This window comes from Barbus barbus, assembly GCF_936440315.1.
Source record: "Barbus barbus genome assembly, chromosome: 6".
Lineage (NCBI taxonomy): Eukaryota > Metazoa > Chordata > Actinopteri > Cypriniformes > Cyprinidae > Barbus > Barbus barbus.
The window spans coordinates 25892616-25906879 of record NC_136734.1 but is presented as its reverse complement, the minus strand read 5'-3'; the positions used below and the strand labels follow the sequence as shown (position 1 = coordinate 25906879).

The 14264-nt window shown below is 38.1% G+C and overlaps 1 protein-coding gene across 1 annotated transcript; it reads left to right on the top strand.

Annotated features, from left to right (window-relative positions):
- The first annotated feature begins 1893 nt into the window (after positions 1-1893).
- LOC306871094 (uncharacterized protein) lies at positions 1894-4686 on the top strand. Its single transcript, XM_079418785.1, has 6 exons — positions 1894-2205; positions 2734-2828; positions 3038-3238; positions 3355-3548; positions 4014-4093; positions 4290-4686. Exons 2-6 carry the CDS (start codon positions 2798-2800, stop codon positions 4291-4293), a joined length of 510 nt encoding a protein of 169 aa, XP_079274911.1. The 5' UTR covers positions 1894-2205; positions 2734-2797; the 3' UTR covers positions 4294-4686.
- The last annotated feature ends 9578 nt before the right edge of the window (positions 4687-14264 follow it).

The window sequence follows — 14264 nt, the reverse complement described above, 5'->3', positions numbered from 1 at the left end:
TAAAATGTTCTGAACAGCAGTGACCTCAAAAGGGAAGCAGAACTATTATTCAGCATTTCTTAAAACCAAAGAATAAATCTGTATTTTTTCATGAATTTACTGGTTTGGTTCAGGAAAGAGGAACCAAATGAAACAATACACGTTTTAATGTTATAAAAGTAAAATAAACAGCAGATGTTCATATTAACAACTTCTTTAACTTGAGAAAACGCTGCTAATACACATATACACTTGTTAATAAAATGAAAAATGCATGTTTTAAAGCTAGTGAATAAAAGGAAACGATCCACCCGCATGCCTCTGCTCATGACTGGATCAGCTGTGATCTGCGTCTCGGGCCGATGACGTCACTTCCAGGGAGGCATGCCCAGGCCTGTTGTACACGCCCCGTCCCTTGACTCCACATATATATATGTGTGTGTGTATATATATATATATACACACACACACATATATATATATATATATATATATACACACACACATATATATATATATATATATATATATATATATAAAATCAACAAATAAATTAAAATAAAATAAAATAATGAAAGGCCTTGCTAAATCACAACAACTTAAATGTGCCAAATAAATACACAGTTTTACAGCTTTTTTTGTTTGTACTCTTCTTAAATGGTGCTTATATAAATATCTAATTCCTTAAGTACCACAGAAAAAGGTTTCTGGTTGCTGAATTTACAACGACGAATATGAAACTTAAGTAATCAAGAGATTAAATGTAAGCCTCATTTTCCAACTTGTCATAGTTCAAAAAGCCAAATATTACATGTTCATATAGTAAAAGAAAGTTGCACAACATTTAATATCTACAAACCTCCCACCATAACCTCTTTTGTACCATTTCTGGGTGTAATGAACAGAATGAACGTTTTACATCTATATCTTCAACAAATCTGGTTAAAAGCTGCTTAGCAGGGTAACACGTGTGCAGTATCTTTTCTTTAATTTTATTTGTAATGAGATATTTATTAGGTAATACCCAAACTTTCCTCCCAATTCATATTTCCGAAAACTTAGACCAATGGAAAACAACGTTTACTAACAATTTAAAAAATAATAATAAACGTATAGCCTTATCATTATTGTTATTGCTGAAAAACAAATTCTGCCACAGAAAGTGTCAGCAGGGTGAAGTAAAGAAGCATGTTTAGAGTATGAAATACCTCTAAGACAATACTAGAAGAAATAGCTCCAATTACAGAGGCATATTCTTTTGGGGTTACAGGGAAATTAAAATATGAAAGAAAATCATCATAAGTCATTAAATACCCCTGAGAATTCAACAACTGTTCTACCAAAAGAAACCAGCTTATCATAAATACTCTTGTGTTTCAGAATATTACAATTATTCCAGATACTGGTCTGGTGTGGAGAAAAATTGTGCTTGTAAATTACCTTCCACCCCAAAAGTGCTTGTCTGTGAAAAGCTGACCATTTAAGAGGCAGTTAGTTTTTCAATTTTGTAATCACACATTAACAAAAATTAGAGACCACCAAGTTGGTCAAAAACAGGACTAGATAGGCCTACTATATTCCACACAGAAGAATAAATAAATAAATAAAAAATAAATAAATACTTCAACCATCTAATTTTGAAAGTGTTATTAAAGATAATACTAATCAAGACCATTTTTATATGAATTAACTATCACAGATTTTCTATATAATGCACACGTTTTTTTTTTTACACTGAAAATTTAACATTGTTTGGTTAGAATATCTTATTTATTTTACTATCTGAATGAACTGAGGAAGCAACATAGGTAAGCCTAGAAATAGCTACCTTCTGCTTTAGCCAGCAGAGCACGACCTTTAAGAGATAAATTCCTCTGTAACCAAATATTAAGTCTGCTCTTTACTTTTTTGATCACGTGATTAAAATTTAGTGAGATTCTGTCCTGTTGATTTTTGGAAATAGCCATACCTAACTAGTTTGGAACGTCCTTTATGGATTTGTCATGGCAACTCTTCAAGGCAAAGAATTCGCATTTTTTGTAAATTCAGGCAAAGTGTGAAAGTATAGACTGTTATTAATGTATCAAATCAATGTACAAACCGTTGCGGTGTAACTCGTTATTGCATCTGATCCCTTTCACAAAAAAACAGACACGCTGAAAGCGACAGGACTTTTATTCTGACTTTTATTAATTATATTCTAAGTCACTGCGAACAGCAGGAGAGGTAAGTCGAGCCGACGCAGTCTGCTGCCTAGAGACGAATGCGTTATAATAGTGTATTTGTGTGTGTGTGAGGGAGTGTGTTGCACGTTTCTCGTTGTGTTTTGAGAAGTTTAAAACAGTGCTAGGTTTAATGACCACAGTGTTAACACAGATGTCAAAGCTTTCAGCTTGCAGTAATTTAAATGACAAGTCTAAATGACTAAAACCATGTGATAACATGCAGTTTCGAGAATAGTATTTCTTTATCAAATTAATATGTTACAGGTGCAATAATGTTCGGTGTTTTGTAATGTTTTATAACGCCAGTGAAAGTGAAAGCCACAATGTTTATAACTGTTATATCGAGTCTCACATACAGAGGGCAGTAAAGAGCAGCACGAGACAACAGTCTCAGTGACTAAGATAAAATCATGATCATGGATACACTAATGATAGAAGCAGATCAAAATATTGGTGTCATCGAGTTCTGACTTATCACATTAATCAACTAATCAATTAATAATCAAGAGTGAATTCAAATTTGTTTCAGGACAAGATTAAACAACAATCAAGTAACCAGTACAAAAACAACAGTTTATTTAAAAAGAAGAAAAATGGTCCACTACCAAAATGAAATTATTGAAGGTAAGACTCTGGATTATTGAATTGATAAAGTAAGTATTATGAGGAAACCATTATTCATTACAAGACTTTATAGGACACTTATGGCTTAAATTGCAGCTTAAGGTTCTTTTCTGTCTTATAGGCTAATTACTTATTCACATAACCTTGTCTTGAGTCCATGTTCCGAAAATGCATTAAAATTACAACACGCAATGTTCTTCATCTTATAGGAAAATACTACTTCATAATTGAGATGGGCAAATCACAAATTTTGCGGAAGGAAATTTTAGGTCACCTCCAAAAACATCGGCCTGGATGGACGGAGACACGCAGCGTGGAGGATTGTAATGTGATTCTGGTTTTCTGCCCCATTGTTTCACGAGCAGGAACTGACACAGAGACCGCTTTGAATGAACTTAATACATGTCCAGGTAACTTCAAGATTCAACACCAGAAAGTTAGATTTGATGGACTTAGATATTGATGTATATATGAGTTGAAATACTATTGACACATTTTCAATCTTATTGTTCTTTATTTGAAACAGCAACCAAACCTGCTATTTTCATGGTGTTCCATCACACATTTGACTCCGAAAAGATTGTACCAGACACTAGCATATTTATAAACAGGAGAAATACACTCACAGTGGACTGTCTGTTCCATGAAGACAAGGGATTGTTGAAATGCAAAATGAATGACGAGGCACTGACCAAAGTTGTTCGCCGTTTCAAGCCTCAGGTTTACCTCTTTAAGTTTATCTTAAATTAATTTGAGATGTGTGAGAAAAGTAATCACTTAATAATAATAATGAACTTTTATACAAAGTAGGAAAAGTGGGGGCACAACAGTCACTCTGCATTAAACTTCAGAGTTTGGAGAACAAGTTTTTGGTTCAGACCTGCTTAATGTATATACACTGTGTACAGTACCCTCCAAAAATCTGGAAGTGGAGTTTTAGTTTTTGTTTAACCTTGCATTTATAAGGGAAAAGCTATAAAAATATATATATTTTTAAGATACATATTTAATTGTTTTAGTTAATTATTTGATTAAAAATGAATTATGAACATAAATATAGATGTTTTTTGGTCTGCAATATTGTTAATTGATAATTCATCTATTTTTCATATTCTGTTATTATTGTATGTTCTAAATTATTGAAGCAATTTATATAGTATTAATATATGCTTTTCTCCCTTTTAGGAACAAAAGAAATTTCATGGATTTTTCATCCCAATTATTTTCATTGGTTTTCTTTTCTATGCAATTTACAAATATTACAGGTGAGAATCTCTCTATGAGTATGAGTAGATGATGACTGAATTTTCATTTGGGATGCACTGCTTTTCTTACAGTTTAGACTTGTTTGGTTCATAATGTCTGATTTTAGACATTGGATTTTAGATTACTTGGGTAAACGGGCGGTCTTTTCATTTTGCAACAATTAATCTAATTCAAATTCTGCATTTTTCCCCGCAGTTGAGATGGCATGGACCACAAACAAGTGCAGAGTATGATCTGATAAAATAAATCATTAACTGTGGATTTCTGAAAGGACAGAGGATAAATTGTTGCTCATGTTGCAATCATACTGAATGTAATTAACAATTTTAAGAAGCTCTAAAATGTGTTATGTTTTAATTAGATGTATGCAGATTGATAATTGTTGTGTAGCCTGCATGAACATTCATATTAAGACATTAGATCGAAAAGTTCAGTGTTATGATTGAACTACAGTTGTATTACTTCTATTGCACTTGTAAAGGGCATCAAACTATGGCATAACTATATAATAGCCAAGGGTTTTGTTACTGATCCCTGATATCACACTTTGACATAGATATAATAATTATGAAATAAAGTGAATCTTGATTGCAAATTTGTCTCAGAATCTATGCAGAATGCTACAAAATTCAAATATGATACTTAAGACGTTTTCAGGATGCAAATTCCTAATAGTCAAAGAATAATAGGGATTCTATAATAAGTTTAAATATTTGACATGATCAAAACCTGCAGACTAAAAAGGAATTGACTTAAGAAACTGCATCAGCAGTTTCTTGTGGTGTTTTGAGAAGCATAAACAGTGCTATGTTTAATAACTGAAAAACAATTTTAACAACATTTAACTCCTTTTTTTGCGTATTTTTAGTAAGAACGAAAGTGAAAGCAATAAAGGTGTTAAAAACAGAGGGCAGTAAAGAGCAACTGAAGGCAACAATGATTTTTCTGATCCTTTACCCTGTGAGACTGTGAAAGTGTGTTTATTAATTAATGGCCAGTTTGTTGAGGAATTATTTTATTATTTATTTAATTTATAGCCTATATAGCGGTTGGACAACGAAACTGAAACTGGTTTAGACCACAATAATTTATTAGTAGCCTACGGTATACGGCCTCCTTTTGCGGCCAATACAGTATCAATTCGTCTTGGGAATGACAGACACAAGTCCTGCACAGTGGCCAGAGGGATTTTGAGCTATCTCTCTTGCAGAACAGTGGCCAGGTCACTATGCTGGTGAAGGAAAACGTTTCCTGACTCGCTCCTCCAAAATACCCCAAAGTGGCTCAAGTTGATGCAATGCTGAAACATTTTTTAAACCTGAGAAGATTTTTCTAAATCCAGTGGTCAAATGCTGTGTAACCACATGACTAGTAATAAAGTCCCTTTCAAGGAAAGTCCGTTCACTCGGCCGCCGTATTTGCAACGCCTCCGGGCAGCTCAGACAAGACCAAGTCCCATCTAAATGAATGGGGTAATCCTGAAATCTCAAAAACGACTCACTGAACTCGCGATTAAATTACGTTTCAAATCAGCAATACAATCTGAAATGAACTGCCCCATGAATTTAGTTTCTTATGCTCAAATAGCGTTTAAAAAGCTTATTTTTCAGGCTAGACCAGCCAGTGCGCATGCGTAGCTCCAACGCGCTTATCTGCGCAAGCGGGTTTCTATGGGTCCAGCCCCAGGTTTCTATGGGAACCGGTGTCATGAGAAATCAGTCCCCCCCTCGAACCCCCCCCCCCCCCCCCCACTCAGGACCCCGAGTGATCCCATTGCCTAAATAAATACATAAAGAAATTAATGTAAAAACGTATGGCTTACTATATAGTGCATAATGAAACAAATTAAACGTAATTTCTTACACTTGATTAACTGCTAATTAATAAATAAAGTAATAATATCCTATTAAGTGAAAATGAAAATCATTAATTAGTTTTATTTATAAAATAAAACATTTGACATTTAACACGTAATTTATAACATAATTAAAAATAATAATTGTGAACGTAGGATAAGTGCAAATTCCTGTATAAAATAAGCTATGCAGCTAATCATGTAGTTGAGTGGACTATATCAGAAGGAGTGAACGAAATGAAGAGAACGGATTCGGACGGTGACGTTTACACTGCGTGAGACAGTGAGTCATTCTGTATTTAGGGGTACATTTCAGGTCAGAAAGAAGTTAGAAAATTAGTATTCTTTTTTGATAAATAAACTAGGTGGTTGAATAATATATCCCCTTAATGTGCTAAATTAATTATTTGACAAGCTTAAGCTCTAATGACTTTTTAAATATGTTAATGAAAATTATCGTTTGATTCATTATTTTGTCAACTGTGTTACGGACAAATTCTGTGTCAAATGAAACATGAATGAAGTACCACATTTTTTGATAACGCATTTGTTTGAAGGTTTTTGAGTCTATTCACCAGAGTTTAACTGTCTAACTGATTTGAAAATATGAATTTGGGGCATCATAATGGGCGTTCTGTGACATGCTATCATGAAGGATGAAGCATAAGTCCACAGTATGCTGAATTTAGCATTATTCGCCATCCTTACCAAAGACATCCATCTCCAGAGATATCCCCATCTTTTTGTCTGATGATTTAGATCACATTTAAAAGATTTATAACATGAAAACCACACATAACACAGTTGACAGGTATGAACTTAGTATCCATAAAGCAATTTAAACACACACACATTATAATAACATACATTATAAAGTTAATGACTATATTACATTATTATAAAGTTAAATTAAGTTTTATAATGCATCATGACACTTCAAATTGTAAGGACTTGTTCAATAACATCATAACACTTTATCAGTCATGCCATTCTTCCCGGACATGTCCTGGCCAGGATTTCTATATTGCTATGATTCAAAGTACCTCGAGAGCGTTTCGAAAACATAAGGAACCAAAGTCATACACCACACGCAAACAAAGCCAAAACCTAGATATTTTAGGCAATGTAGAAATCCTGGCCAGTACATGTCCGGGAAAAATGGCACGTATGTTTACCATACAGAAACAGATATATGCCAAATCTATAATATTATATAGGTTTAAGTCAATTATAAGGAATGTGAATATAATGTGTATATAATATTATGGATAGGCCTACTGAGTTCATAGAAAGTGTGGGCGTGATTAGATCAGTTAAGTTTATCCATTGTAATGCAAATCATGGTATTTAGGCAACTCCTATGTAATTTACGTGTAATGACAATAGTTTGTGAATATTTTATTTTTATCAACAGCACTCAATGGGAGCCTAACTTGACCCACAAAAGTTGTTTGCACTTGCGCTCTTTCATCGCTTGATCTTTCGTTTAGGCGCATTGATCCATTAAATCACTTATTAGACAAAACCATGATCCGCACTCACACGAAATAGTCTTTTCTTTTTGTTTTATTCTACATTTTATCACCAATAGGACAAGGACACATATGTTTCGGCTCAAAGGCCTTCATCAGTGTGTATAAACTGCCTAAATTGACCCTGAATTGCCAACAATGTCAACCGTGTTAATCCTTGTCAACTGTGTTACAGCTGATGGGTAACACAGCTGATGGGTAACACAGTTGAAAGATAACACAGTTGACATTTCAGCCATTTTAGGGCCTTGTGCAAACTGCTGACCTTGGACTAGTTAGTACATGACCTTGATTAACTTATGTTTTTATATTCTTTCACTACATATTTATAAATATAACATGTGACGCAAGTTCCCCAGAACATGTTCATAACACAGTTGACGGTCAATTAATCAATTAATCTACTCTATGTGCAGACAATAATATAGATAAAATATTGAAGAGGAGAAGTTAGAAGTATTAGATGCATGAGCAAAATATTTTTTCTCATAATTTAATGATTATTTTGCACAAATAATTATAAGAAACATATACAGAAAAATGTATTTTAGAGCTAATCTGAAGAGCAAAACCTCACATTTACCAAATCGGACAGCACAAAAACGTCAATTTCCAGTATAGAATAAGCCATTTTTGCAAGATAAAAGATGGATATCTGTTGGATTTTTGTATTAAATTAATTAGAAATGTCCCCTGATATAAAAGTGATCATTGCTTGAAGTGAAAAGTTAATGAAAAATTTGTAAAATTGATAAGAGTCAATTTACACGTCACCGTGTAAACGTTGCAAAAACATCTTTGTCACATATGTACTTTTTTATATTTTAGAAAATAATATTAATGGCAATTAATAACACTTAAAATGACTTTATACTGTAATCAGCTTTGTGGTTTCATTGATGGTATAGGTCTATTATTAATTTGCTTATGTTCATAATCATTAAATACTATTAAAATACTGTCAACAACAATAAACTCACTCAATATTTCTTATAGAGCTGGTAAGGATCATGGTAATGCCGATGCCCTCAGTCGTCTTCCTGTTGCACAACCTTTTGAGGAAGAACCAGAGGAAGAGCATGTCTTAATGTTGGAGAGTGTAGCAGGTTTTCTGACGAATGCAGAACAAATTAAGCACTGGACTTCTAAAGATCCTGTGTTGGTTGTCAAGAGTACGTGAGTATGCACTTAAAGGCTGGCCTGATTACCGTGATTGTCAGGATTCTGCCCTGACAGTCTTGTCTGTCTTGTCCCTGTTCAATGTTTCTTTGTTTGTTTTGTGTCTGAGCACATGGCTCTGTCTCTGTTTGTGTTTGCCACATGCTCCTCTGGTCCAACCTCCCTGTTTCCCATGGTCACGCCCCCTTGTTTAGTCCTTGTCTAGTCCTCGTTTACGTGATTGTGTCCACCTGATCCTCATGTGCTCTGCTCCTTTATATTGTACTCCTTTCCCTCATGTCTCTGCTGGTTCGTTGCGTGAGTTCCTTGTGTGAAAGAGAATTTATTGTCAGTCTACTAGTCGTATTGAGTAGTGTTGTTTTTTTGCTCTCCTTATCTGTCTAGCTTTGCATTGGTTCTCTTGAGGTTTATCAAGATTCCTTTGCTTTTGTTATTTTGCTCTAGTCTAGTTCCTGTTTTTAATTTTGTTCTAGTTTTTCTTTAGCCTCTAGTTTGGCTTCTTTTCTATTTTGATTTTCGTCTTAGCCAGTTTATATTCCAGTTAGATTCCTGGAATTTGCCTTTTGGTTCTTTCTTTTAATTTATTTGCTCTCAGCAGTTTGATTTTGGTTTTTCCTTTTTAGTCATAGCATGTAGTCATAGATGTTTTATTTTGTTGCTTGTTATTTTGTCTTGTGGTCTTGTCTTGTTTAGTGTTTGTTCCTGTTCTGTGTCCTGATTCCCCCCGGGCTGCCGTTCTCAAGACCTGGCTATCTGACTGGCCTGGTTTCACTACAGCTCAAAGTATCAAGCCCTGGCTGCTGTTCTCAAGAACTGGTTAGCTGATTGGACTGGGTTCACTACAGCTCTAAGTGTCAATCACTGGTTACCCAAGCTGCTGCCTGATCTCCATTGATATCATTGACTGGTGTTGCTCTATCTCCTTTGCTCTCTAGCCTAGCTTGGTCCAGGTCTGACTTTGGTCATCCTCCTGTTTTCCAGCGGACTGCCCTTTTCTATTGTTTGGACTCACTTCAGCCCTGTTTATTTCAATCTTGTCAATAAATGTCACTCCCTTGATAATTCTGCATCTGGGTCTCTCTCTAGTATCTGCTGTGCCAAGAACCCTGACAGAACGAACCAGCCATCACCAGACCCAGCAGAATGAGTCTTAAAATTGTTCCACCTGCCACTGCAGAAGGGAGACTGGCGCTCCAACGGGCAGTGTCATTGCTTCGTCAGGAGGGCATGGATCCACGGGGCTTTGCTCAGTTCTTTTGGACCATGGCTAGGGGCCTAGAATATGATGATGCAGTCCTGAAGGAGGTCTTCAACCTCGCTCTGGATGACCCTCTGCCACGATGGGAGATGGAGCAATTGCATGTTTTGAGTTTTTGGGACTTCTCCCTTTATGTGCATCACCGTAAAGACTGGCAGATCCTTAACCCTCCTGAGGATGTCTGCAGTGACCACCCTGCCCTCCTTCCTCCTTTGAGTCAAGTCCACGATCATCATCTGACTCCTACTGAGAAACGAAGGAACAGAAGAAAGCGGGCGGCTCGAGTTGCTGCATCTACCAGAGAGTCTTCAGAGTCTGCTCCTGCCAGTCCAGAGCCGGTCGAGTCTGCTCCTGCCAGTCCAGAGCCGGTCGAGTCTGCTCCTGCCAGTCCAGAGCCGGTCGAGTCTGCTCCTGCCAGTCCAGAGCCTGTCGAGTTTACACCAGTCATCCCTGAGTCCGTTGAGTCCACCCAAGTTATCCTAGAGTCTAAGTCTGTTCAAATCCTCCCAGTTCGGGTCAAGGTATCTTCAGTCGTCCCTGAGTTGTTTGAGAGGGTTGCAGGCATGCCAAAAGTGGCCAATCATGCTCCTTTGAGCCCTCCAAGACCTAAAAGGAGGGCACACATTGTGCAGTCAAATGCTCTTCCAGAGGTCCCAAGCACATTGGTCCAGGACGACCAGAGTCAGGAGAGTCTGATTCAAGAGGTCCCTAATCCTGTGGTCCAGGAGGATTCGACTCAATTGGTCCTGTTTTCTGTGGTTCCAGAGGTATACAGCCCGGAACCAACCCCTAAGCCGCCTACTTCACCAGCTAAGTCTGTGTTAAAGGAACCTGAGACTGCACCGTCTGAATTTATGGGACCTATTTCGTCCAAGGTGGGCACTGCTGCTTCAACTGAGACTGTTCTTGACCTGGCCATGGAGGCCATTCCAGAGCATCTCACCCTGCCTGTTATGGCCATGGAGGCTACCTCAGAACAGCGAGCCAATCCTGTTGTGTCCACAGAAACCAATCTTGTTTGTCATCTGATGCTTTCAGAAACCCTTCCTGCAATGGCCATGGAGGCCATCCCTGAGCAGCTCGCTGTCATTACCACACAGGCCAATCCTGAGCAGCCAGTACTCTCAGCCACAGTTCCGGTCCAGGCCTCACAACCTCCAGGGTGTACTCCAGCCCAGGAGTATCCAGAGTTCTTCGGAGTAGCCCAGGAAAGCTATCCCCAGTCAGTCCCTGACCCTGTCAGTGCAGCCCAGGGAAGTACACCTGAGTCAAGTCCAGTGTCTGTCCCTGAAGTTCTGGGGAGTGCGTCCAAGTCAGTACCTGAGACCGTTTTTGTGCCTTCTGAGCCTCTTCCCCAAGGGTTCACCCTCCCTATCAGAGCAGTCATGGCCCCTGAGTTTGTCCCAAGGTCTTTCACCAGTCAAGAGTTGGCCCCGGAGACCGAGACCACTAAGGCCATTTTCAAGACTCCACCAGCGAAACAAGTCCATGTCTCCAGAAGGACCACCAACAAGGTCCCCATCCCACCCTCCCTGTCACCAAGGCCTTACGAGTTTGTTAAGCCGGCAACTCCATGGAGGGCCACAAACTCTTTCCCTGGAGTATTTTCCTCCCCAGTCCCACCTCCTATGTTTTCTGGTTGTCCGGGAACTCAAGGTTTCCTTCCCAGCCGGCCCTCCCAGTTTGTGCCCCCTTTGCCGGGTGTGGACGCCTGGAGGCGTCCGTTGGGGGGAGGGTACTGTCAGGATTCTGCCCTGACAGTCTTGTCTGTCTTGTCCCTGTTCAATGTTTCTTTGTTTGTTTTGTGTCTGAGCACATGGCTCTGTCTCTGTTTGTGTTTGCCACATGCTCCTCTGGTCCAACCTCCCTGTTTCCCATGGTCACGCCCCCTTGTTTAGTCCTTGTCTAGTCCTCGTTTACGTGATTGTGTCCACCTGATCCTCATGTGCTCTGCTCCTTTATATTGTACTCCTTTCCCTCATGTCTCTGCTGGTTCGTTGCGTGAGTTCCTTGTGTGAAAGAGAATTTATTGTCAGTCTACTAGTCGTATTGAGTAGTGTTGTTTTTTTGCTCTCCTTATCTGTCTAGCTTTGCATTGGTTCTCTTGAGGTTTATCAAGATTCCTTTGCTTTTGTTATTTTGCTCTAGTCTAGTTCCTGTTTTTAATTTTGTTCTAGTTTTTCTTTAGCCTCTAGTTTGGCTTCTTTTCTATTTTGATTTTCGTCTTAGCCAGTTTATATTCCAGTTAGATTCCTGGAATTTGCCTTTTGGTTCTTTCTTTTAATTTATTTGCTCTCAGCAGTTTGATTTTGGTTTTTCCTTTTTAGTCATAGCATGTAGTCATAGATGTTTTATTTTGTTGCTTGTTATTTTGTCTTGTGGTCTTGTCTTGTTTAGTGTTTGTTCCTGTTCTGTGTCCTGATTCCCCCCGGGCTGCCGTTCTCAAGACCTGGCTATCTGACTGGCCTGGTTTCACTACAGCTCAAAGTATCAAGCCCTGGCTGCTGTTCTCAAGAACTGGTTAGCTGATTGGACTGGGTTCACTACAGCTCTAAGTGTCAATCACTGGTTACCCAAGCTGCTGCCTGATCTCCATTGATATCATTGACTGGTGTTGCTCTATCTCCTTTGCTCTCTAGCCTAGCTTGGTCCAGGTCTGACTTTGGTCATCCTCCTGTTTTCCAGCGGACTGCCCTTTTCTATTGTTTGGACTCACTTCAGCCCTGTTTATTTCAATCTTGTCAATAAATGTCACTCCCTTGATAATTCTGCATCTGGGTCTCTCTCTAGTATCTGCTGTGCCAAGAACCCTGACACGTGATACCCAGGAATTTGTACCTTATGAACAGAGACAGCAAGAACTCAGTGTGCAGGATGGATGTGTGCTGTGGGGAACCCGTGTAGTTGTTCCCGAACTGGGACGTGCAGGTTTGTTGGAACAGTTACATCAGTCCCACCCAGGCATGTCCAAGATGAAAGGATTGGCAAGAAGCTTCCTATGAATCTGGATGCTGATATTGAAACTCGAGTAAGAGATTGTACTATCTGTCAGGAACAGCGAAAATCCCCTGTGAGAGCTCCGCTTCACTTCACCCCTGGGAGTGGCCTAGACGACCGTGGAGGAGAATTCACATGGATTATGCAGGTCCTTTCTTAGGTAAATTGTTTTTAATTATCATTGATGCTCATTCTAAGTGGATTGATGCCTATCCTGTAAGTTCAGCAACAACAGCAGCTACTTTGGAGTGTTTGCAGAAAAGTTTTAGTGTACATGCACTGTAAAAAATGATCGTGATTTAACAGTAAAAAACTGTGAAAATGCTACGGTAAAAACCTGTTACATGGTTAACGGAAACTTCCTGTAAAATTTACAGGGAAAAACCGTAAACTGATGTTCCCAGAATTCCCTGCGTTCCATTTCAAATTCTGTTTGAATTTGACGTTTTTTCTTTGAAATAACTATGTTTCTTCTTAGTTTTTTCTTATCAGTTATGTTTATTAGGGTTGTATGTTACATCTAATGTTGTTAAATTAATGTTTATAGCATATTTCATTTTAAGGAGTCTCACCATGATGGTGTTTAGTGCTTGTATGAATGACACTGCATCTGCACCTTCTGTAAATGCTATTGTTTAAAAGTTGTTTGTGATGGGATTTCATCATCACCTGCATTTGGTGGTTATCAGTGTATTTCAAAAGAACAAAACAGATTTCAGTACTTTAATAGGTTGGTATATTAAGATTATATCAGTTAAAGAAATTACAGTATTTAGCTGTAAATTTAAGTTAAAACCGTAAAACCTAAAATGTTGCTACTGTATTTTATACGGTAGAATTCTGGCAACCACAGCTGCCAGTATTTTACCGTGAATTTGACAGATTTTTTTTTACAGTGTGGGATTCCTGAAATGATTGTGTCTGATAACACCCAATGTTTTGTAAGCAAAGCAAGTAAAGATTTTATGACTAAGAACGGAATAACCCATGTTACTTCTGCACCGTATCACCCTTCATCTAATGGTTTGGCAGAGTGAGCAGTTCAAACTTTCAAAGACCTAATGAAAAAAAGTTCGGGAAACACGTTGGAGACCAAAGTACATAGAGCTCTGTTTAATTATTGTATCGCACCTCAGTCTACAATTGGACTGTCTCCTGCTGAATTGCTGATGGGAAGAAAATTGCGTTGCACTTTAGACAAGATACATCCTGATTTCACTGGTAAAGTGGAAATGAAACAACAAAATCAGAAAGAGTATCATGATCAACATGTAAAATCTCGTTATTTCCAGATTGGAGACCCTGTGTATACCCAAAATTTTGGGTATGGACCAAAATGGGTACATGGA

Coding starts and splice junctions, on each gene's coding strand:
- LOC306871094 (XM_079418785.1), top strand. CDS start 2,798: ATGGTCCACTACCAAAATGAAATTATTGAAG. Junction 3,239..3,354: donor TGAACTTAATACATGTCCAG/GTAACTTCAAGA, acceptor TATTTGAAACAG/CAACCAAACCTGCTATTTTC. Junction 3,549..4,013: donor TTCGCCGTTTCAAGCCTCAG/GTTTACCTCTTT, acceptor TCTCCCTTTTAG/GAACAAAAGAAATTTCATGG.